General features: G+C 33.9%; 1 protein-coding gene across 2 annotated transcripts in view; it reads right to left on the reverse strand.

The window, feature by feature from the left end:
* Positions 1-358: 358 nt before the first annotated feature.
* The window catches only part of LOC125674870 (uncharacterized), a 37,875-nt gene continuing 11,420 nt past the window's right edge, over positions 359-26,813 (reverse strand). Inside the window, exons 1-3 of one of the 2 annotated variants that reach the window (XM_048912234.2) lie at positions 4,364-4,485; positions 1,896-2,014; positions 359-557 (exon numbers count right to left, since the gene is read on the reverse strand). In XM_048912234.2, coding sequence (XP_048768191.1) covers positions 446-557; positions 1,896-2,014; positions 4,364-4,474 — 342 coding nt within the window. In that variant the 5' untranslated portion in view covers positions 4,475-4,485 and the 3' untranslated portion in view covers positions 359-445. Of the gene's footprint in view, positions 558-1,895; positions 2,015-4,363; positions 4,486-26,813 lie in introns of those variants that run through there. The other variant, XM_048912242.2, reaches the window with a different exon arrangement.

The raw sequence follows: 26,813 nt of genomic DNA on the forward strand, positions 1-26,813 counted from the left end.
ATTTTATTATATAATATTTACGAGAATGCGATTTTTACAGAAAAAATTGAAAACTTTTATAATACATTTTTATAATATGTACACGAAATTGATCTGTATTTTACCTGTTTATGTATTTTTAACTTTTATGTTCCTCGGATGGGACGTTAAAGGGTGTCCTGTGTCAAGGATCACAACCCCCTTGGCACGCAAAAGATCGTTTCCCTGATTTTCGAAAAAGAGTAGGCTCAATAGGGGCCGTCAGAGAAACTCACAACGAAACATGTTTAATTAACCGCTGTAAAATGGCTGAAATATTACCAAAACCGGCGAAAAACCGTAATGAATTAATCGTCTCAATGTAAGAAAACCAACAATGATATTTTTACATAGTTTTACTAAACCAAAGTATAAGAAACACAATAATCATTCTCAACAAATAACAGTGAGGTTGTATAATGCAACGTCATTTTCTATTGGTGGTTGGCTCTTGGCACCGATAATCCCACACCAAGTGTGATTCCGTGGGCTCAGACATATGGGTACCGCTGCACTCTAAATCGGATGGACAATTACAGCTGGAAAAAACGTGTATTATGTTATAATTCTGGCAAATTTTACAATTGCAGTAAAAAGCATATGACAATAAAATAATTGAAACCAATGTTAGACACACACACACACACACACACAGAGAGAGAGAGAGAGAGAGAGAGAGAGAGAGAGAGAGAGAGAGAGAGAGATTCTTTGTTATGTATTTGGGGGGGATTAAACTATGCCTTATCTTCAAACGAGTTCACAAATGAAAAAATATTTTACAGCATGTACATTTACTTTCGAATTATTTATCATGAAAAACAAGTTGTCGTTTGGCTAGATTTTGATTTAAAGGAGCGTATACCTTTTTTTAATGTTTAGATACATAATACATTGAATGAACCATTAAACTTTATGTAAGTACACCAATTAGTGATGTCACACTGCCGACGCGTTGGATCTGGGCTGCCTTCACGATCGTAGCGGCTACGTAGTTCTAGGCAGTGTTAGAAAATTGAACGAACATCTTGGCTAGCCCTATAGATATAACAAGCGTTAATTCATTCAGTGTGTTCAATAGTATTTTACTCGATCATCCATGTTCGGACTTGTGGAACGTTTTTCAATAAGAAACAGAAAAGCATTATGTAATTTAGCAAGGTTTTTGATAAAGGCGTTGAGCCTGAGAAACTTATAAGATATTATATGTTTGTCCATCCTCCATATTTGGTCACATGATTCTTTTTACATGGTTACACTCACTAGTACATATTGTTACTTAATTATTATGTAAGTGTACCATACCAATGAGATGTTTCTCAAGGTTTCAATAAACTAAACTAAATAAACCTAAATATCTAGTCTAGCAGCTAGGGTAGCCACTGCGATCTTGAGTAAAAAAAAATTATCAAGTAGGACGTTAAACAATATGCAACGATCTTGAACGTAGTCCTGTACTAATTTCAAACCGACAGACAAGTTGTCTATGCTCCTTGATATGAGACAAATAATTTTTATATGTGATGAGCACACCAATTCGATGGCATTTGAATCTCGAAAAGTTATTTTCATAATTGAAAATGTAACGAAACCACTTATATGACAAGATCATAATCATTTTGTGTATTTGTGTTTTTAAAAATGACACTATGAGCCCTTTATTGTGATCAGGTAAACGAAGTAATCCACAGTCAAAATCAGTATGTGAAGAACGATTTAACAATTGTTACGAAACACAACAGACAGCATTCAGCCTCATTACAAGTTGTATCGTTATAACCACCATAGACTTCGCGAAATACTGAATTCAAACGGGACACTTAACACATCGAATTGACATGTGAATGAAAATTAATACTGTTAATAGAATTGATACTTACTGATTATGGAAAAATTGACAGCCGTATCCACCGTTTGATTCTTGTGCCCAAATACAAACAAGCCAGCCACATTCCATATTTCTGCTACAGGACATTACGTTATTATCTAAAGACACGGGCTGTAAGCAGAAAATATACTTATAATTTAATTTAATTATTGATATATATAAAGAAATGACAGTTTTGTTCCCATAAAATGCAGTTTTCTAACCTGGGTAGGGATGCTGTATTTTACATTATTTAAACTGTGTTCATAAATGAAAGGAGAAGATAACGAACCGTGATCAATCTCATAACTCCTATAAATGTGGTTAATGTGCCTCTTAGTTGGCTACATTGATTTCAATTATTCGAAAACTTGTGACAGGGGTTTGATGGTTGGAGCTAACACACACCCCCACCCCTCACACACACACACACACACACACACACACATGCACACATGCACGCACACACATACACACCATATAAATGAGTTTAAGGTCTGGAATTGCTGAAAAGAAAAAACAGGATTGCGTCAAATAGATTGAGGCGTTGGATTTATAGTGTACACAACATTTGTGTATATTTACACCAACTAACATGGTACCTTCGAGGGCAAATATTACCAATTACACATAGTTTATCGAATTTCTCATGGGGAAAATTATTCTTGTGAACCATTACAAATTACGGTAATCCTTGCAGAATTGCGTACTATTGTTTCGATGTGTAAGAATTATGTGACAATCGTTTTGCTATCGGAAATGTCATTTAGTTTCCCATTGAGAAATTCTATTTACTTTCAAATTGACCTTTTATTTCTTTTCCGTGTATGAACAGGACAAGATGGGGAAATGATTTATCATTCACACAATCGTGTCAGTTATCCTTCCCTTTCAAAAAACTTGTTCATTTTTAGCCTTTGGTACATTTAGAATACAAAGACCATAAAATGTCGAACCCCTAAGACAAAACAATTAGTCTATGTGGGCAAAGAATTTGTAAATCCTCGATTTGGTAACAAATGGAGACCGGAGGAGAAATGTGTTATATATTCGTTTAATTCGTTTACAAATCCCATGTTTCTTCCTAGTGCTTAATTTTTATCATGAGTTACTTCCCGGTCAAAAATATAATTTCGACTTTTCTCCGACAGAAATATTTCAGTTTTGAAAATTTGTCTACATCTGTTGTTATGAATGACAGTAACGTTTGCATGTATATCCGAAGCTTGAAAAATACATTATTTATTTCATTCGTTTGTCGAGCATTGCTTTAAAAGAAATCAATGTTTTGAATAAGGAAAATAAGCACTCTCCCTAGAATATGTGGCTTATTTCCTATGTAAGATCAAGGTTTGGTGTTCAAAGGTCAATACACCACGAAAACATTACGAAGGCAATCTTGAATTCTCACAAGAAATTCATTTACATTGCTCTGGTTGCCCAAAAAGGATTTTTTTTATCAGAGAATAGACCTACAATATTTAACCCGTATATGCATTAATATTCATGCTGCAATTCTGAGATGGGTGACTTTATCAACATGCTTCGAATCAACCCACATAAAAGCATTTAAATAATGCACACGTACAATGCACATAATGTTTATATAACATATTTACATGTCCAATGCTTTTGGCTTTAATATCTTTACAAATTGTGAACAATGCGCTCTGAATCTTGCTATATATAATACATCTATTTCAACGGCTGGAAATTCCGACAAAAATGAAAGCAGAATGTAAATATAAGAAATAAACAATAAACTTCAGTTTTGAAAATACATGCGGGTATGAAATGCAACGCCTCACGCAGGCTTACTTCTTATGTAGGGCTAACGCCTGTTTCATTTTTAGAAATGTCAAACTGCAAAATTTGCCGATTAATGGCGTAAACAAGTAAGTTGGTTTCTCTATCAGAAAATTCATATTTACAGTGAAAACTAAATATCAAACATGAATGTCTTTAATCCTCGAAATATTTATGTAAGACATCGTTATGTTCCTTTCCCTACGTCACAAGCATCATGGTCATGAGCAGTATTAAACAAAAGCAATGGCTCTAAAAGATGCAGTATGAAATCTTTTTTAAAAAACGAACATCGTATATAAAAAACACAGTAAAATTTGCCATTAGGGTAACACTATGTCTACCGCATGAAATAGTAACCATGATAATTCTTAATCATACAATCACTCCAAAGTCATTAATTAGAATAATTCTCATCAATGAATTCTTCTCTGTCGTATGTTCCAATGTAACTAAGATTTTACGCATTTCCATTGTAAATATAAAAAATAAAAATCTATAAATGTCATGAGAATGAATTTCTAGCATAAAATATGCTAGATAATAAGATATCACTTAATTTGACGATTTTATTTAACCTATTTAGCTTATAGTTGACCATCACATAGTTTGTGTTGTTAGATACTTTGCATTCACTTAAATAGTATTGTCGTACACCGTCTTTTTTATTCTTACCTCACGAAATATAGGACTAGTTGATATTGTCCCACAAAAACTAAAAACAAGAATAGCTACTGTAAATCTCCTCATTGAAGACCACTCACAAAACATTATATAGTTTTTCATAGTAGTATGATTGAAAGATGCGGCGAAGTAATACTTCTATGTTTGATTGAGACTTTTATAGTGTGATGTAGGCAGTAGGTGTATCGGATATTATCGTCAACTTGTTATATTGTATTCAAAACCATGCCAGACAAAACCTCTTAGACAAACCTAATTGTAACTTACTGGTAATTATTCCTAGAGGGTATTGCATATTACTCACCGATGGGAACATAGATTTTAATATGTCTAATATATCATAAGGAATTTTTTTTTATTTATGAAGGCGTGAACGTATTTTCATTTGTAGGTTATCTATCGAACAAAAGAACGATTTTTCTGTTTGTGACCTAGATATTAGGGAGTGTTCAGCAACTAAAAATAATATCAAAGGATTTTTATCTATAAATATTTTCTTCAACATTCAAATTACAAAAAGATTAATTAATATCTTTGAATTGAACGGTCTATTATCTCACATGGGCAATTCATGTCTTAACTGTGATATTTTTGTTTTATTAAGAACTAGCAATCGTTTATCTAGGACTAGTATTTTTTCCTCTAGGACTGGTAACTCTTTATCTAGGACTAGTTATTTTTCATCTAGGACTGGCAACTCTTTATATAGGACTTGTAAGATTTTATTTAGGACTGGTTTTCGTTACTTCAAATAACCATTCCCTTTTCAGATTGTTTTATTATTAAGCATATCAAGATTACGGATTGAAAATCCGTCATCTAAATTTTAGACCACATAATCTCCAATTAGTAATGTGTTTCATCGACTAAGTTAAACATTCCATTAGTCCGTTACGGAACAAATTGTCAATTCAAAGGAGAGGACTGTCAGTCCAGGTTGACAAGATGCTGTTTCGGGGAAATTAGTTGCCAATTTTCATGAAGGGTTGTCAATTTGAGGAAATGATGTTGCCAATTTTCATGACGGACTATTCGAGATAAAAGATTGCTAAATACAAAGGTTTGCCAATTAGACGGTATCTATTGTTTGCAACTAGTAATTAGGAAAGCATAGGCATATGCTAACACACCCTGCTATGTGGAGTTTCTGTATGTAAAAAGATAAAGATAACAGTGATTTTCACCTATAAACAATACAAAATGAAACGTAGTTCAAACGCGGACCCCTAGGCACACCAGAGGAGGGTCAGGTGTCTAGGAGGAGTAATCATCCCCTGTTAACCGGTCACAACATGTACATATGGTTGAATGATAATGACCTACTTGATGATGAATTTGTTTCATAGGTATATCTGCTTCTCTCATAATCTGTCCAATAATCTGCCATCGGACAGCATTTGGGACTTGCGGGGGGCCCATAATTATGATGTGCGAGAAATGTGAACCTATTTTCTAAAACTATACAGTTTTATAAGGAGCCAAATCATTGTGTTAAAAACTCGCAATTCTGTTTGACGCGAGTACAATAGTCACATTGGCGATTCTCGTCCAAAAGAGTGAACATTCGACAATCGAATGCTTGGATAGTGTAAACAAAAATACTGATTTCAAAATCCTTGCTCTTTTATTTGAAAACATATATAAAGGAGTAACTTTAGTGTTGCAATACTTTTCCATGAGCATTTTTTAAAGATGAAAATATCATTCATAACGTTTGGATTTTTTTCAGATTAGTGAAATGTTGAAATTGCTTTGGTATTAACTAGCATCTTTGTTAATACATGTATTCCCTGCAAAAAAAATAATCCAAGAAATATGGCATATCAACATCATACAACACTTTCTTTGCAAAGCTCAACCAAAGTCATACTTTTAATTAATTCCTAAAATATGTGGCATCCATATTCCCATTGATTGGATATTGTAGAGTGTTGTTATCATTAAAATCATTACAAATACCTTTTGTGTTCTATACTAGTATCGAAAAGCTTACAGATAAAAGGTTTTCATATAGATTTACCGAATGATATAGTGAAGTTAACGAACAACTATCAATCTCATAAAAACTACAGAGAATACAAAATTAAGAGTAGGACAAACACGGACCCCTGGACATACCAGAGGTGGGATCAGTTCTCAAGGAGGAGTAAAGATCTCCTGTCGATCGGTCACACCAGACGTGAGCCTTATGTCTTGATCAGGTAAAATGAGTAACCAGTAATCAAATCAGTGTGTAAAGAACGGCCTAACAATCGGTAATAAAACACGTCAGATAGGATTTGACCTAATGGTAGGTTGTATTTAAACATCCGATCATTATAATAACCTAGACTTCCAAATGATCAGTTTAAACGAGACTGTTGAAACCCTTCATATTCACTTACTTGTCAGAAATCGCTCTTGATTGAAATCTTCATCGTATGCATAACATGCGCTCGAGTATTGAATCAGTTGAAAGACATAAACACTATATACAAGTGATTATTGAAAATAGCTACATAACTTTTTAAATTTGACGATGCAGAATCTGAAGTCATCTAGTTTCGTTGTTGGTTTATATGTATGTACATTAACGGCAATCTAACATCTCAACTTTATGACAAACGGGATGATTTCACCTTCTCCATCGTCAAATTCCCATACTTATGTAGAAATATTCCATTATTACCTGCCTATGGTGTTTATATCTCTCAACTGATTCGATACGCAAGAGCTTGTTCTGCGTATGATCAGTTTATAAATGGAGGCAAGCTACTGACAAAGTTGATGGTACAGGAGTTTCAACAGTCTCGATTGAAGTCAGTTTTCGCAAATTTTATAGTCGTTATAACGATCTATTTCGTCAATACAACATAGGATTGGGTCAAATGATGTCTGACATGTTTCATACCGATTGTTAGGCCGTTCTTGGCACACTGATTTTAACTACGAATAATTACCTGAACAGGATATAGGGCTCACGGCGGGTGTGACCGGTCGACAGCGGATACTTACTCCTCCTAGGATCCTGATCCCATCTCTGGTGTGTCCAGGGGTCCGTGTTTGCCCAACTATCTATTTTATTATTTATTATAGGATTTATGAGATTGATCACTGTTCGTTATATTCACCTTTCATTGGTGTTTAAGAAAGTAATTTTGGATGACTAATATTTGGTGTTCCATTTTCAATGAGGAAGCAGATGTCAATTATGTCAAAAAGCCTAGTCTTCTCATTCATTGTGAGGAAGAATGGTAATATAAAGTCTCGTATATTTTGATGCTGTTGATTTTGGAAAAGATTTGTGATTTCAAATTCAATAACAGTTCTTCGGATATTTTACAATACACCACTTCTCGCACATTAGTATGTTGTGGCGTAGTATGGCTGGGGTTTCTCCTTTACAGCCGTTGATATTTTCGTGAGGAGTGATGATAGGGGCTTGGTAGAACATTTACTGGATCCAGCAATGTATCTATGTAAGAGTTTTAGAATCCAGTATAGCTACGGTACAAGTAACTCGTATTTATCCATGACTGGGATATTAAATTTGTTTAAAACTGTAACGTGATTATAAAGAGTTTCATTTCATTTATCCATTAACAATAATAATTTTCATTCATATGTCGATTCAATATATTCCAGTGAACTCCGAACAAAAAACACCACAGAGTCGTCCACGTCTGCTTCATACTTAGATATTTTATTGAAAGTAGATATTAACGGCAAACTAACAACTCAACAACTTGACAAGCGGCATGATTTCAATTTAGAGACGATGGAGAAGTTGAAATCATTCCGTTTGTCCTAAAATTGAGTTGGTAAGTTTGCCGTTAATATTTATTTTCAATAAATATCTCGGTACGAAGAAGATGTGGAGGACTGTGGTGTCTTATTTCGAGTTCACAGGGATATATCGAATCGATATATGAATGAAAATGATTATTGTATAAAGATAACGCCGTTGATATAACTAAAAGTCCAGTTAAAGATCACAACAAGAGATATATTACAGAATTGTTGATATTTTTAGATCCATTTGATGATTTGGCTACCAGAAAAGTACAATATTCAACAAGCCCTAGCCCAACGGGTGTGATGAATATTGTACTTTGAGGGTAAATCAACGTACTGGTTGCGAAAATGTGAATAATTGTTTTATCATACGATTAAAAAATATATAGTATCGAAATTTGGACGTTTCACAAACGATACCTGGTCGGCCGTCTTTGTTTACAGCTAGCGTGAAAGATCTCGTGGAAAAGTGACTAGATTCGATTGACTAACATCAAAACCAAAACATCATAACCACTCGTATCAGTCTGGGAATTTCCAATTTGTTTTTGGTCAGATGTTGGAAAAATCAAACGTTATATTCATCTTTAAGGCACGTGAAGGTGAATATAATGTTCTATTCTTTCTAACTTGTTTGATGTCAGCCAAGCAGAAAGGTAAAAAATATTCAATCATATACCGGTCAACAGGGGATGCTTACTCCTCCTAAGGCACCTGATCCCACCTCTGGTGTGTCCAGGGGTCCGTGTTTGCCCAACAATCTATTTTGTATTGCTTATAGGAGTTATGAGATTGATCACTGTTCGTTATCTTCACCTTGCATAAGAGCGATATTCCCTGTATTTAATTATTACAGTAATGAGAACAATACTATATATAGATAAGGTAACCCGATTAGTGTATTGCACTATTCTTCCCCGGAGACTTTTATTTGATTTAATATGTTACGAAATATATAGCAAGAATTAAGAAATATATACCAATTGAGGTCATTTTACACACACTGACTTTCACTCAGTTTCCATAGTCAAATTTAGTATCTAATGAACGGACCTCACAATTGATATGAAACTAAAAGACAACATTCGACTTAATGACAGGTTATCTATTTTGTATTGCTTGTAGGAGTTATGAGATTGATCACTGTTCGTTATCTTCACCTTGCATCGTTATAACGACCATAGAATTGTAAATTAAATCGTAAATAACGACCATAGAATTGTAAATTAAACCGTTATAACGACCATAGAATTGTAAATTAAATCGTTATAACGACCATAGAATTGTAAATTAAATCGTTATAACGACCATAGAATTGCAAAATGCTGGCTTTAAACAAGACTCTAGAAACCCCTGTAAATCAACTTATTTCTCAGTAACCTACCTCGATTTAAAAATGATCATACGCAGAACATACTCGTGCGTGTCGAATCAACACCATATACAGGTGATAATAATATGTTCCTACATACGTATGGGACGTTTTTGATGGAGAAATTGAAGTCATCTCGTTTATCATAAATTTGAGTTGTTATTTTGCCATTAACATCTATTTTCAATAAAATTCCTCCGTGTGAACCGGATCTGGAAGTCTCTGTGGTGTCTTCTATTTTGAGTTCACTGGGATAAATCGAATCGACATAAGAGTATTACTAATAGATGAAACGTTGTTGATATATTTAAATATCTAGTTGAATACCATAGCAAAGGAATTTTTCTTCTCGTGAAGAAGATTTTGTTATATCGAATCTATATATGAATGAAAATGAAGATTATTAATAAATCAAACTTTGTTAACGTCTCTAAATGTCAAGTGTAGAGCCACAGCAATATATTTGAAGTTGTTGAACTTAGGAGAGGATTATTGAACTTTTATAATCATGCAAGGTGAAGATAACGAACAGTGATCAATCTCATATAAGCAATACAAAATAGATAGTTGGGCAAACACTGACCCCTGGACACACCAGAGGTGGGATCAGGTGCCTAGGAGGAGTAAGCATCCCCTGTTGACCGGTCACACCCGCTGTGAGCCCTATATCCTGATCAGGTAAACGGAGTTACTTGCCTGAATCGCCTTTGCCAATCTTCTTGAATATAGAATTAAGTTGAACGTGTTTCAAATTTGAGGGGAAAGGTACTTTCAACTATGCTAACATTAGTAAGTTTCGTTATTGATTCTGAATCAATGCTTGCAGAAAGTTTAGAATACTGGGTCCAGTCAGATTTACACCAGCTGCTTCGTTATGTCGTGTGTTCAGCGCTACATGTAGCATACCAATAATTTCAGGTTCGTTAAAAATCCTGAAAACGTTTTCAGTAAGCTTTCATTTCGAGTATTTTGCAAGTTTTCTGGATCTTGGTAGTTTACACAACAAACCAATAGATATTGTTGTAAAATGTTCTTTAAAGACATTGATTATACGTGTGTTTTGTAAATTGTCAATATATCCTCCATGATATGGTTTAGAACATTTGTAGACCTGGATGTTAATTCACTCAGATAGCCACATATTTCTTTAGAATTCTACCTGTAATTATATTCATTTACTGATTTGTAGAAGTTAGATTTTTCGCTTTTTGTGAGAAGCGTCCCTTTATTTTTCCAAATTCGCAAATGTTGAAGTCCCCTGTTGCTGATATGAGTCTAATATATATGTCTAGCTTTGTTAATATCCGAGTAGACAATATTTAGGCGATTCAGTTTCGGTGTTTCAGTTTTAACTTGCATACTTGTTTAGTACACAATCAAACAAATCATGGAGATTTTCCCAAATTTCATTAGGATCACATTGTGTGTAATATTTCTTCAAATCTTTGCATGTATAAACCTGTTAATCCATGGGACGACATGCCTGTCTTGCAAAACAAACCTCGTGTAATCTTTTGATGTAAGATGTTTTACAGAAAAACATCTTGTTCATTCAGTATTGACCGTTGACTGTACACACCTTTAGCTGTAGAATTCGAAAAGATAGAAATAGATTCGGTTGGGATCGGAGTTACGATTTATCTATCATGTCAAATTTATGTCATTATGTTTTATTTCTTCTTTTATTGCAGCCATTTACATTTATGCATTATGTACTTTCAGAAACTGGACATTGGGTAGCTCTGGAGAGCAAGAGCATGCTGCAGATACTGTAAAGAAATTTATTATAACGTTATTTCGCGAGGACCAATCGCGAAATAAAATCATTCGCTTTTATTCTTATATTGCTAAAATACAATGAAAAAATCTTAATCAACAGAGCACTCGTGATTTAACGTGTACGAATCATTTCACGCATTAAAGGGAAAGGCAACCCAAAAGATTTTTACATGGTAAATGATAGGATTGATTATATGATAAAGATTTGTCATACTATTCTGTTGATACACGGTCTAGATAAGCTTCAGTAGTAATTTGAAAACGTTAAAAATTGAAATTCCCGCGATCTATAGAGGCTGCCATGATGTGTAACTCTTTTGTATTCAAGATCACAAAAATCAATAATTTTGACGGCACACCGTCTGTTCCGGTTTTGATGAAATTCTAAGATAATAAAAGATGTGCATGTGGTAGATGCAAGGTGAAGATAACGAACAGTGATCAATCTCATAACTCCTACAAGCAATACAAAATAGATAGTTGGACACACCAGAGGTGGGATCAGGTGCCTAGGAGGAGTAAGCATCCCCTGTTGACGGGGATCTTACGAATGAATAGGTTGATGCCTTCCTACCAAGCAGTTAATTACACTAATGCGAAAGGAAGATGTGAAAAAAGTGCCCCCCTCCGAAATTTCCGACCCAACCAAGTCATTTGAAAACAAAAGACTACGTATACTGTGGATCCATCATTTGCGTAATGACAAGAGAGACATTTGTATGAAGAAACGTTTACCGTCTGCCTGGTCTGTGACTCGACTGAACGTCTTCTTTTCTCAATTTCTTCTTGCGAAAGAACGGGCTCAAATCTATACGGCTTAAAATTTAACTGTTCCTGACTTGTCGTGTTTACAGGGCTACTAATGAAATAAACCGGAACAGACGGTGTGACGTCATAAATTAAACATGAATGGCCGCTCTCTTAGCGGCGGGTATTTTGAAATATATGATAGATTAATATTGATTTAATTGTTAAGCAAGGATTTTTATTTTTGTTGTTAAAGACTGTCATTTACGATATCAGTAAGTGATATTTTATTCATAAAAGCAACAATGTGGTTAGGGTTGCCTTTCCCTTTAAATATTCGCGTAAAATAAGGAATTTATAGTAGTATTTTGATATATGCAAATCTTTTAGAGTTATATCTAAATCTTATTTATTTTTGTGTTTTCCATGGTTTGCATTTATCAAATGCTTTTGGAAAAAAATATCAACATATTTCTACGGTGTATTAAACTTATTACACAAAATTCAACACATACAACTTTTTAATTTACAGTTGTTTGTGGTTATCTTATGTAGTTGCGGTGATATCGAGGTTAGTGCATGTCCTACTTTTGAAAATGTCCTTGATATTCTACACCTTGACATTTAGTATTAGGACCAAAATAAGTCATTTAAATTCATTTGTTCACGACTTTGATATAAGATATTTTACAGAAAAACATCTTGACCATTCAGTACTGAACGATGAGTTATCTTTACACGGCTTCACGGTTCGGTGGGGAGATACGATTTATCTGTCGTTTCATATTCATGTCATTAGATGCCAAGAATTTTAGCCTCTATGAAAATAGTTCTTTACATATCTTTATAGAAATAGTTACATGTTCGTTCAACATCTATATTGTAATAGTAAATCAATTTATATACACTGTATTTGTCTCTTGCAAATTTAAAAGCATATTCAAATGTCTTATTGAATACATATAATATATATTACACAATATAACTTATATCATGCAGACAGACAATAGTACATGCAGGTACTTGCATTTTGCATGTATTGTATTACAAATGTTTTTACTTGGGTTTCTTCTTTATTTTCAACCAATTTCAACTTGGAGAAGGCTTATATAGGCGCTGTCTGCTGCCTAATAATTATCATGTTATACATAATAAAACACTTTTTAAAACAAAAAAAACTTTTTTGAATAGAAACATGTATGAGCTCTCTCTGTTTTGAAAATTAGATAATGATTTTACGAATGCAATTGTAATCCGTCATCCTGAATAGTTGACCAAAGACAAAACCAATGGTCCTTCATAATTTCAAAATTTGAAACCCGGTTTTGTGAATGTGTTTATAAAGTTAGTTTTTCTCCAGTGCGACAATTTAAGGGCAAAATTATGAATGCACGTCGTTTCTTCTCGTCAAACACAATAATCAATTAAAACATAATGCACTACATGAATGACAAACAGAAAAACTGGTACAATGTAAACAGTGGCCTGATTTCTTGGACATTGTCAAGTAGTGTACAACCTAATTTCTGTAAAACGTTTTAACTCTAGCTGAATAAAGCGCAAACTTCCCAGAACAGCCACGGACCAGTATTCGATATCTGACATATTGGACAGTTTTCGACTTATTACTTGCTTTCAAGATCTGTATCATCACAAAACATGTTCAACCAAAATAAAAACCTTTTTGTGTTTATCCAGGTGTTTGTACATATTAGTAACTGTTAATAAATCATTACAAAAAGTGGTAACAGTGATTTTTATAATCACGGAAAAAAAATTAAGAACATCGATAATATCAGATGAATAAATTAATTAAAAATTTATCAATGTGTCTGATCTATGGTCTCGCGAGGGGGGAGGGGTGTCCTTCGTTGAATGAGATGTATAGATAAGTAATATAGTTATAAACCTTCATAAAATGATAAATACGGGACTTGTCAAAACTATTATACGTATTACTAACACTGAACACCTACACAATCATATGCTGTTCACTTTGTAAACTAATCGCAACTTCTCGGCTTGACCGAGAGGTCCAAGAATGTTCGATTGGTTGTATGATGATGCCACGTTCTGGGCGCTTCCTTCTGGAAATTTCCATGAGACTGATTTAACACTAAAATCACGGATTGAAGAAACGAACACGCATATTTTATTCATTCTATAATTATCAAAACTTATTTCTTCTGTAAGGTCAGAATCAAGCATCGATAAACAACGGATTTACTTTCTATCATATTTTCTTAAGCTGTCATTTAAAAAAAAAAACCCGGCTTAGATCCGCCACTTTACTCTCATTTTTGCTGTTTCAGGGTAGTTTATCAAAAACGAAAGTATGTTGTTTTTTTTTAATTAATTTTATGATATTTACTAATCAAGTAAGATTCTATTATAGCTTACGGACTTCACCTCCCATATGAAACAATCAATAACTCTGGAACAAGCGTTTTGGAGTTTATTGGCAAAATTTGTTAATTTATAAGTTAGATGTATGTATGTATGTATGTATGTATGTATATATGTATGTATTAGTTATAATTACTTGTACCACTGTATATGTAAATGGCATTTACAGTTTCTTTGTATGACAACCATTGTTCTATTTAGGGATGAACTACTATTCAACATTGAGAGATTTTTTCATCTCATTTCATTATTAATAAAATATTTTCAAAACATCACAATTGCGTTAATGTATTTAAATTAGCGCTCCGTAAGTCATTAAGGAAAGCATTCTCATTAAAATTCTTGAAGTCTCTGTATTGAATTTTAATGTGGTTTCATTTGCATTCCATGCAATTAGATTTCCTGGTTCTACATCCCAGATAAAGATCAGATATTGCTGTAGGGGTATAATGATTTCAAGCGATCAGGTTGTGTTGTATAAAATGATCAACAAGAGTGCATTGCAGTGTTAGTTATATCAAGTGCAGGTGTCCAGTTTTCTTGATCATCGCAGCAGGAGACATCTGTTGACCTCACAAGGTCCTGTACAAAAGACGAGGGCCGAGATGATAGACAATAAAGAATAGATTCTGAATTTATGTTTAGTTTAGAATTATGTGCAATCAAAAATAAATTGTAAAATATGTTTGAAATTCTGATCAAAAGCAAGGTTTTTTTTTTCAACTTGCCTAGAAGGTCGAGTGGTTTAACGCAATGGTATATGTAACACACAGTTAGGAGATTTGGTTTCGCAGGTCACGTGTTCAATCCCGAGCTGAGGCGGAAGTGCTATCCATTTATAGCACTGAATTAACCTGTTATATATATATATAATTTGTTTTCATAATGTGAAACGTCTGACGATTTTTTTTTTTAAATGAAAGCGCTTTTACGTTTTACAACGTGTTGTCATATTTTATTTTATTTTTTACCTATTGATATTTTTGGGATATATATATATATATATATATATATATATATATATATATATATAATAGGACAATAAATAAAAAGAAGGAAACGACATGACAATACTACATTGGGAAAATGGGTCACATTATTCTCATATGAAATATGTACATGTATAAATATCATGCGTATTTTTCGTATGAGGAGAACATGAAAAGTAACAAGTATGATATTTGCATATAAAGTGTGATATCGTGGAGAATTAGGATGGCAAATGAAGTTGACAGAAATAAAAGACGTTTACTGCCTGTTGTTTTAATTTGCCACATTAATCGTTAATACATATGGTCATATTTCATACATTGAGTGATATTGTTCCCATGCGTTCTGCGTGGTAGATGAAGGAATCTCTGCTAAACACCTACAGAAGCACTGTGACTTTTTTTTAACTGCATGTACTTTCTTTTCCAGTTATACACTGTCGGTATTATGTAGGAGAGCCAGCTAAGTATCCCTGCCATTACCAGAATAACGATACACCTCCACAGTCTCCGAAAGGTAAGCTATTTTGTGCCGATTTACCCCCTTTTGATATCTCTAATTCACACGACTTATTCTTTCAAAATACTATAATGGTTTCGCCGTAAGGCAAAACCAAAACCAGCACCGTATAAAGCTTAGTACTTTTTATTTGCATTCCATATTGTCTTACATGTAGAAGTGTTATGGAAAACGTTTTTAAAAATATATCTCTAAGTCTTTTAAACAGCAAATGCATAGTCCTTGTCGCAATTGGTGCTTAGTATTCGAATATTGTGTTAGTGTTTCACAAACTTAATAATTACCACCATTCATTAGTATTTATACACGTAATTATCTGTAACAGAAAGTCTTATAATCAAGGACACTGAATGGGGTGAGTGAACACTATCAATATTCCATCTTTGAATGCTAATCAATTATCAATGTTCGTCTAGCGGCAAAACATAAATCGTAATGTAGAATACCATGCAAACACCCATTCGATTTTTAACGATAAAGAAATATATCATTGAATGACGTTTTTTCTGTTGTAGGAACCACTATTACTGTGAAATTCATATCTTTGCGTTCTCTGGTATGTAAAGTATCTATGAAAGGTAAAAGATAACGAAGCGATCAATCTCATAACTCCTATAAGGAATACAAAATACAGAGTTGGGCAAACACGGACCCCTGGACATAACAGAGGTGGGATCAGGTGCCTAGGAGAAGTAAGCATCCCCTGTCGGCCGGTCATATCCGCCGTGAACCCCATGTTATGATCAGGTGAACGGAGTAATTCGTAGTCAAAATATTATTTGAAATGTTGTATGCATATATAAAATGATTCACATGGTGCAAAGTGTGACTGACAGTTGTGAAGTACGCCTTAGCTGACAGTTTTGAAGTACATGTACATTGACAGTTGCAAAGAAGAATCGCCTTTGTGCCATTATTTATACGTGAATATGAAAATTATTATCCACAGCAGTCATTCATCATGAGATTTATGCATATTGTTTAGTTCTTATAAAAATGTAAAAATATTCGTGCTCTAGTTCTAATAAAAAGGTAAACTGGAATTATGTAAGCAACAATATTTCTCCTTAATACCCTTTTTATTACTTTAAAACATTAATTAATGTAGAGACTTTAAAGTTAAATGCACCCATGTATCTTTACCTAAAATGAATATTATAAGAGATCAACAAAGTATATTTATGTTTCTAAAAGATTTTCTTTAATCAGGATAAAATCAATCTTTTCATAAGCTGGCTTCTTTCTCATAAGTTTGTTATCATTTCTTTTTGAGAGCTTTTATTAACACTTTGAGAAATACTAGAATATATTTTCCTTACTTTTGCATGTAACATGCTCGACCATTTAAGCAACTTACAATGCTTGATTTCGATGAAGCTGGAATCCACGCCACTCTGACACGCACCAATGTGTTATTCTTATATACTTACAAAGAAAATATCCGACATGATAAGAAGTAAGTTTGAAGAAAAATATAAATATGCCATTAATAATTAGTTAGCATTGTAAAAGAACATTTATCATTTCTTGGAAAATATATGTAATTTGTCATAAAATGCTATACATCTACAATAAAAATCAAAAGAAAATCATTTTTAAAACTACTCTTTAGAAAGAAAAAAGTTTATAGATGCAATATATTCATGTCAATAGATGTATTCATTTAATTTATAAATGCGATATTTCTGACACTGTAAATATTTTTGTTTTTTACCCAATTAGATTTCCATATTAGACGACTTATTTTGTAAATACCACTTTTAAAAACATATGACGTCAACGAAAAATGTGAAGTACAGGAATGTAAAAGATACAATGACCCTCTGAACAAATAAACAGATGACTTGCGAGTTGTAAAATAAACCAACCGTATCACTTCTTCCATCTTGAAACATTAAATTGAGTACACCCACTTATGCCACGAAATCGCATGATTTAAGGGTATATGTATACACGCACGCTGTATTCAAATTATTTAGAAAAAACGTTGTAAGGTTCTTAACATTACTCGTTGACATGATTGCATAAAATTTCATTACATTTGGTCTTGTACAATATTTTCTGTGTAGATATTCTTTCCTTATACCGGATAAAGCACTGCACTCTAATACAAAATTATATTCATCTGCAAATTTTGTTTCATTACATAAAACACATAATCTTTCGTTATATGGTATACTAAACCATAGGCCATGGGAGACGATGGTTCGAGGTACGAAATTTCAAAAAGGTGCTACTGAGGTTCTTAGGTAGATTTTCAAGATAAGTTTCCAGACCAAAACTTGTTTTTAAAATTCTGTACATTATACGTTTGAGAGAGATAAAAACGTCACTTGACCAAGTCTGGACAAATTGATCCTTAAGACTTTGTTTTAAAGCTGGGAGGGATCTTCATTGTGCCACACCTACTGTGACATGGAAATATACTGAAAGGTCTTTAGAATATTTTAGAATCCATTTTTGATTTACACCACTTCTCGCATATGTTATGACACAGTACGTTTGAAGTCTCTCCTTCACAGCATTTGAATTAATATTTTCGTGAGGAGCAAAGATAGGAGTTTGGTAAAACATTTACTGGATCCAGCAATCTAATTCTTTTATTACTTCTGGTTTACTAAACACTTTTGTTTTGATAATATGTTTAACATGGGATTCTAGTATTCTTATTATACTTTTACCTATTCTGACTAGGTGTCAAGCTTTTTCTTTTCATATTCAGCCCATCGTCTGGCATAATCTTTTGACAAAATTCATATTAGAAATATTTATATTGCAAATCACATTTTCCTCTATGAACCAACCAATTTCAGCGCGCGACACAGTCCGTTCACATTGACTATGAACGGATTATGAACAAGCTTAAAGCACGCAGCCGATAGAGCGTAATGGTTTGAAAAAAAATAGAACATATGTTACAAAGATCTCGCAAGTCACACCTTTGGATTAAAATTGTAAACTTACGTGGATTATCATCCAAATCTTGTGGTCTCCTACCTCCAAAATACAGTGCACCTTGCAATGTTGATAAAAGGCAGGGTGAGACGAAATGTGACGTCATGTCTATGTGTTGACGTACGTCACAATAACTACTGTGACAGAGACTCGGAGTTCGTTTTATGCAACAAAATAAAAGCAATGTAAACAAACGGTGTTTTAGTAAATGAATATAAATATAAGAAATGAACATCACTTTTGAGCTGTTCATGGTCAATATGAACGGATTTGGATTTGAGGCAAATTCTCTGTGAATCGCTAGCGCGATTCACAGAATTTGCCTCCAATCCAAATCCCTTCATACTGACCATGAACAGCTCAAAAGTGATGTTCATTTCTTAAATGAAGTTCTGTCGCCAATTGAAATATCGGGCCTATTTCTCTATTAGGTTTACTTACACATCATTGTTTCAAGACAACCAACTGGACATGAACTAGCTTTCAGATTCACTATCCTCAGTTTGCTCGACAAACCACCGGACTACTTAGAATGATATAGTGATAAATTTTCACCCGCTTTGGACGGACAAGTAGCTCTTCTTGTACGTTATAATCGCCAGCTTAAAATGACTTTCCTCGATTCCTGAAAATAACTTCTTTCACAAAACGAACAAAGATTTCGGAAATAATCGTACTTTTTACTTTTTATCTTGCTTATGTTTAATATACAATCCCGATAGTTGGTACCGTATACGTTTTACATGATACAATGTATGACAACAATTCTCCTAAGAGTATAAACTCCATTTCACCGACAACTCATTTTATGCAGCAATTATTGAGTATTCGTAATCACGGTGGCAAATCACATGCCTAGACATGATCAATTACACGGGAAAATGCCGACAAAGTCAAACGAGTAAGTGACACCTTTATCAACAACGAATTGTCACATAATAGATTTATACGGTACCAATTTTGATGCACCACACACTGCACATAACTTATAACAACATTTCAAGAAATGTTTGAGGAGCATATATACTAATATGGTAGTTCTACGTGCGATAGAAGCAGTGAATACTGACAGGGGTGGGGTTTTTTTTGGAAGTTGGAAAGTTTTTGACTGAAAAAACCCCCCATTATCCCAATGTCCTGTGCTTCTATCGTAAGTAGAACTACAATTTTAGTATGGAATTGTTCTTTTAAAAATCTTGATATAACTTATGAAAGGTGAAGATAACGAACAGTGATCTCATAACTCTATACACAATACAAAATAGATAGTTGGGCCAACACGGGTCCCTGGTCACACCAGAAGTGGGATTAGGTGCCTAGGAGGAGTAAGAATTCCCTGTTGACCGGTGACACCCGCAGTGAGCCCTATATACTGATCAGGTAAACGGAGTTATCCGTATTCAAAATCAGTGTGCTAAGAACGGTCTAACAATCGGTATGAAACACTTCAGACAGCATTTGACCCAATGATAGGTTGTACTGACGAACTAGATCGTTATAACGACCATAGAAATTGCAAAATGCTGACTTCAATCGAGACTGTTGAAACCCCTGTACCATCAAATTGTTTGTCAGTAGCTTGTCTTGATTTAAAAACTGACCATATGCAGAACAAGCTCTTGCGTATCAAATCAGTTAAGAGATATAAACACCATATGCAGGTGATGGTGGAATATTGCTACATAAATATGGGAAGTTGACGATGGAGAAGCTGAAATCGTCCCGTTTGTCTACAATTGAGTTTTCAGTTTGCCATTAATGTTTACTTTCAATGAAATATCTACCGGTAAGTATGAAGCAGAAGTGGACGACTCTGAGGTGTCTTTTATTTCGAGCTCACAGGATATATCGAATCGACATATGAATGAAAGTTATTGTTAATAGACAAAACATCGTCGATATATCTAAATGTCGAATTGAAGGCCACAGCAAGAGATTTTTTCTTCTCACGTAGAAGTTTTTGAATAACTGAGGACCTGATCACCAAATACCACGAAGATATTGTCAATGAGGAACTCTAGCATATTTTTTATTTCAACTTCAGAGTACTTGTGCGTGCGTGGAATCAGAATAGTGTTTAAAAAAGTACGTTTTTGGATGACTGATCACTAGATAGGAATATTTACATTTTTGTTGAAGAAGCAACTGTCTATGATGTCAAAAAGTCTAGTCTTTAATTTATCGTAAGGAATGGTCGTGTAATGTGTTGAAAAGTCATAGGTTTTGATGTTATTGATTTGGGAAAAGTTTTGCGATTTCAAGTTTACTAAATGTTCTTTAAAATGTTTTAGAATCCACATTTGATTAACGCCACTTCTGGCATATGTAGTCGCACAGTAAGTTTGAAGGTTCTCCTACGATATGGGCTTGGTAGAGCACTTATTGGATCCAGCAATGTATCTTTGTTTGTAAGGGTTTTTATGTAGTTTAGGAATCCAGTATAGGTACGGTAACTCATATCCATTAAACCCATTGACTGGGATGTTAAATGTGTCTAAAACTGAAGCATGGTTTTGAAGAATTTCATCTTTTGAAAGGGCAGTTGGAGTATAAGTACGATTACCAAAAGTGAAATTAATGCCAAGTTCGTTTAAATACAGTTGTAATAATGAGTCTTACATAGACAATGTTGTTACAAGCTTTGTCAGCTGGAACCAAAACATATTCCCCGTGTAACCTATCTAATTCTTTTATCACTTCTGGTTTACTAAACACAGAAGGAAAGATGGGACGTACTTCTGTTTTAATATGTTATGTGACAATTTGTTGTTGATAAAGATGTTAGTTACTCGTTTGAATTTTCTCCTATGTTATCTTTTGTCACCATTTTCCCGTTTAATTGATCATTGCAAAGTCACGCGATTCACCACCGTGTTAATGTCTCATTTATAATTTTTAGAATTTAACACCCAATAGTTACACCTACGCACTGGAAACCACAATCTCAGTTCTTTTTTCTGTATATGTGGTTTTTTGTGTGTGTGGTTTTTTTATGTTGGCAACTGCGATTAATGATTACATTCCAATCTTATATTACTGTGGAAATTTTAGAAAAAAACCTGCAATATTTGTAGGACTGTCATCACAATATTCTACAGTACAAAATAAACAAATTACGTTCACGAAAGCAGTCATGGCTATTCCATCGAGGTGACTTTCAACCAAAGACGATCTTAAGAAATGTTGTATTACAAGGACAATTTAACAATTCCTTGTAAAAAAAAAAAAAAAAAAAAAAAAAAATACATTGTAAATGTAGGCGTTAAATGCTTTTTGACAATATGGAAATAATGGTAGCTGGTGTGCAAACAAATTTTCATAACTTGCAAACACAAGAAATGACGCCTACACCACCTTAAAAGATTAACAATTAAACATCAATGCTTAATTGATGTCAAATGTACTTTCCTTCGTAAAAGACATTTTCCTTACAATTGTGATCAAATGATGAATAGCAAGAATAACATCAGACCCATGAGCCTACACTTCGTTGTGATTCCAACAATTCACAAATCGACCATTTCTTAAGGAGCTGAGTGAGTATGACTACCCAGGAGCCTTCTTTGGTATACATTTAAACTCACTTTGTCTTCACAAGAAAAACAGCAATGTATGGTTTAGGCGTTGGGATCTCAATCGTTTTCAGTATATCAGAACACTTCTGATAAGTCATTACCAGACTTACAGTCCAACGTCGGTTGTTATATATATGTGATCTCGCCTTGCCACAAAGTATAAGAACATGGTTTAGGGATTGGGATCGTAATCGTTTTCAATAATTTAGACCCTTTCTGAATAGAAATGGTCCCACAGGGCCTTTTGTTCAATACAATAGAAGTTGTATAGTTAGAAAGTATATTAAGATATTGAGAATGAATTTCATTCTGTATTGTAATGCCCTTACGGATTGTGTAGTACATTTGGAAACGCGTCCGTTTTCTTTATATAATTATAGAGTTTAAAATAACTTTCAAAAGTTGAGTAATTTGAGGAAATATTTTCAATGTTTCTTTAAATGACGTAATAATATTATCGGAGCATTACCTGTCAATAAAATCGCACCAATGCTATGTACTATGCCATACAATTGTGTATCTATACAATCGTGTATGTCATAAGGCGTACGCCATGAGCATTAAAACTCGTACAAGGAAAACGAATGGTTCAAGGATGTGGATCACTTACTCTCACGATATTCAACCATTTCTGAAAATGAGTGACCAGAGATTGCCCTTACAGCCGTCTGTTGAATACCTTTAAACTCGCCTTGTTACAATATATATGAAAACTTGCATGTACGGTTTTGGAGTGGAGATAGCAATTGTTTTCTAAATATGGGACCATTTCTGAAGCATGTGTCTAGAGATGGCCCTGGACCCTTATGTTGTATACCAATTTATTCGCCATGTCAGTTGGGACAAGAAAATGTATGCATAGGAATGGTGATTTAAGCTATTTTCAAGATGGTGGACGGATGTTGGACGATTTTTAGAAGTGCAAATCAAATAGAATCCCTACATTTTCCCCACGCAGTTCACAGTTTCTACAAACACATTCTGAACATTTTAGGAAACATGGATACATTGATCACTGTTCGTTATCTTCACCTTGCATGGATACTTTCACATATGTTTATTGATTGATTGATTGCTATTTTCCGCCACATTCAACAATTTTTCAGTTATCTGGTGGCGCCCAGTTTTTATTGATGGAAGAGAGAACCCAGACACAATGTACCTGGAAAGAGACTACCGACCTTCCGAAAGTAAACTGGCAAACTTTCTCCCTTACCGGCGCGAACGGGATTCTAACCCGCACCGACAGAGGTGAGAGGCCGTGTGATTTTGAGCGCGATGCTCTAACCACTCGGCCACGGAGGCCCCGCTTCACATGTAATTAACCTTATCAAATGAAAATTTAAAAAAATGAAATTACTCCTCCTCCTTTATTTTGTGTCAAACTTTGGATAGATATTGTGGTCCTAATAAAATAACTCCAGATGCTTTGATTTGAACAAGGTTGCATCAATACTATATAAAGATCTTGTCTATCATGTATGTTAGTTAATAGCCAAGTTGTTATTTAGATTGTTTCTAAATATTCAACATATTTTTCTTAATTTTCAAGAACCTCTCCTTTGAAAACGGTATGATCCTTCATTTTAACAATGAAATTTAAATTTTCTCCACTCAAAGAAACTTTGTATCAGGTTTAGTTGAAATTGGCATAGGGTTCTTGGGAAGATTATTTGAAATTCTACCAAGGTTATTGCAAAGATCAAAGGAATACCGCGGTCATTATTCTACGATATACCTCCATACGTATTATGAGAAAATGCAATAATGAAGTCAATGACTGATAATTCAATTTTATAATCATAAAAATCATAATAATAATAATAGTAATAAAACTAACTCATAAATGACTGAAAATTATTTGTAATTCAATATAAACCAATCGTCTGTATTCCGAGAACGATACACGTGTATAAACATGGCGATGCACAGACAAGTTTTTCTTGAACTGTATTCAAAGCTAATGATATAACCCGTAACATCAAACTAAATACTTGAAATATTTTTTTCAAGATAGATTTAGAATACCCTTACCATCTCACTTTTATCGTCAACAAAAAACAATGTCGGATGTTTCGGAAATTGTCATGACGTCAGAGTGACCTAATTCGTAGCTATACAGGAAAACGATCGGCTGTGTATTTCTGAGCCTAAGAAGAAATAAAGATCTTGTTTGCATGTATGTTGCAGGATAACATCCTTGGTCTCTAAAATACACGAAATCTCGTTCATTATATCTAAAATACACGATATCTCGTTCATTATATCTTAAATGTACCGTTCAATTTTTCATACTTCTGTATTGACTGTTGGCATCGAGTTAGAAACTAGAATTGACAAAATCCAGTCTGTTTGAACTAAGATTCCACAAATGAAAGCCTCATCACTTCAAAAATGATTATTGAAAATATTTTAGAAAGACCAGTCGGTTGGTTCACAAATTATGTGTGCGCTCATAAGACGATACAGAGAACCTATTATTTCTGCAGAAAATTAGAAAGGGAGAAATAAATGTATGTTGTTTTCATTTTACGTACAATGTATGAGGATGTATATTTATTACCCTGTGGTATTTTAGTACTTTTCAGTATGTAAAAAAAAATTCCTTTGTTTATTTCGAAATAATTTAATTTTACTTGTAACACACAATGGATTGGACATGTTTTGAGAAAAGATGCACAAAACAACTGCAGAGTAGCATTGACAAGGACACCTGAAGGTAGAAGGAAAAGAGGTCAGCCAAAGGAAACGTGGAGAAGAACGGTGGAGAGAGAAAGAGAGCAGCTAGGGTTCACAAACTGGACGGAAACAGCAAGAGCTGCACAAGACAGGAAAAACTGGAAATTGAGTGTTAGAGGCCCTATTCTACAGGAGGAGAGAAGGAACTAAGTCAAAGTAACACACAATTTGATTGACTTAGCACACTGAAAAAATATCCGTTTATATTGCCTAACCTAACATGGCATGGGGAAACCTCTTGGCAACCCAAGACTACTACTTTTCTTCTTTAATTCAATTTACTTCATAACACCACTATTAATTACTAGACCGAAATCAAACTTGCATACAAAAATACTTCTGTTAGACAAATGTTTTGTCGATGTCAAACAAGATGTACATGTACACGAAATCTATGTATGATATTTAGATGATAGCGTAAAACAAATATCCCATGAAAGGTGAAGATAACCAACAGTCATCAATCTCATAACTCCTATAAGCAATACAAAGTAGTGAGTTGGACAAACACGGATTCCTGGATTTGCCAGAGGTGGGATCAGGTGCCTAGGAGGAGAAGTATACCCTGTCGAAATAATGGTATATGAAGTATTTGCAAAGCTAAGTTTCATTTTGGAATGCTTTGGATTGCTTAATCTGCCTCTCAAATCATAAGATGCCTAATAGTTTACCAGATGACAGCACATCGCATTAACCTTTGGATCGCAATTATCACATATTATACATGTTACGATGTCGGATATCATTGGCGTGCAATGGCAAGTTTTGATGTAGGTCACAACGTCTATAAAATCAAAAACTGCAAATTACATGTATTGCATTTTCTGGTATTTAAAGATTTCTTTTTGTATGATGTCAAAGGTAAACATTCTTCTGTTCTTTCTGTCGGAACGATTTCGAAGTCGATGTTAAAATACAGCAAAAAAATAAACACGCGCAGCCTACACATATTTTTTGTAATAAGATTTTTTGCTACGTTCACCATCAATAACTGCATTGTTAAATTTGAAAAATAAAAACGTAGAATTAAGATGGCTGCATTTTCGTAGTTGCTAATTGAATTCTGGCGCGGTGCAAGTGAATTTCGATTATACGTACAGTGTTTACATGTTTTCATATTGACTTGTGTCCTTTTGCATTGAATTATAAAGAATATATTTTTTTTTATTTTGGGGCATATTATGCTATATAACTTGGGTCCATTTACACTTTTTTGATAATCCGCTTCTTGGATCATGAAGCGTAAACTGATCTAAAGCAGTTCATATTTCATAATGTGTCCCCAAATTAGAATCATATTTTGATTAACGACTTTCAGTGTGCATTGCAGAGTACGTCATATGAAATAATTACTGCGTATCTTAAAATATGAACTGTGTCATTTCATAAAATATGCAAAGTAACGGACACCTGAGGATTTTTTTAGTTTACCCTGCAGAGCGACATTATTCACAAAAACAATATTTTTATTTTACATTGTACAGTTTGGAGATGACAATGCAGGCCTTCAATGCCTTTTAGAAAGGTGAAGATAACGAACAGTGATCAAGCTCATAACTCCTGTAAGCAATACAAAATACAAAAT

Source organism: Ostrea edulis, chromosome 1 (assembly GCF_947568905.1).
Source record: "Ostrea edulis chromosome 1, xbOstEdul1.1, whole genome shotgun sequence".
NCBI classification, from domain to species: Eukaryota; Metazoa; Mollusca; class Bivalvia; order Ostreida; family Ostreidae; genus Ostrea; species Ostrea edulis.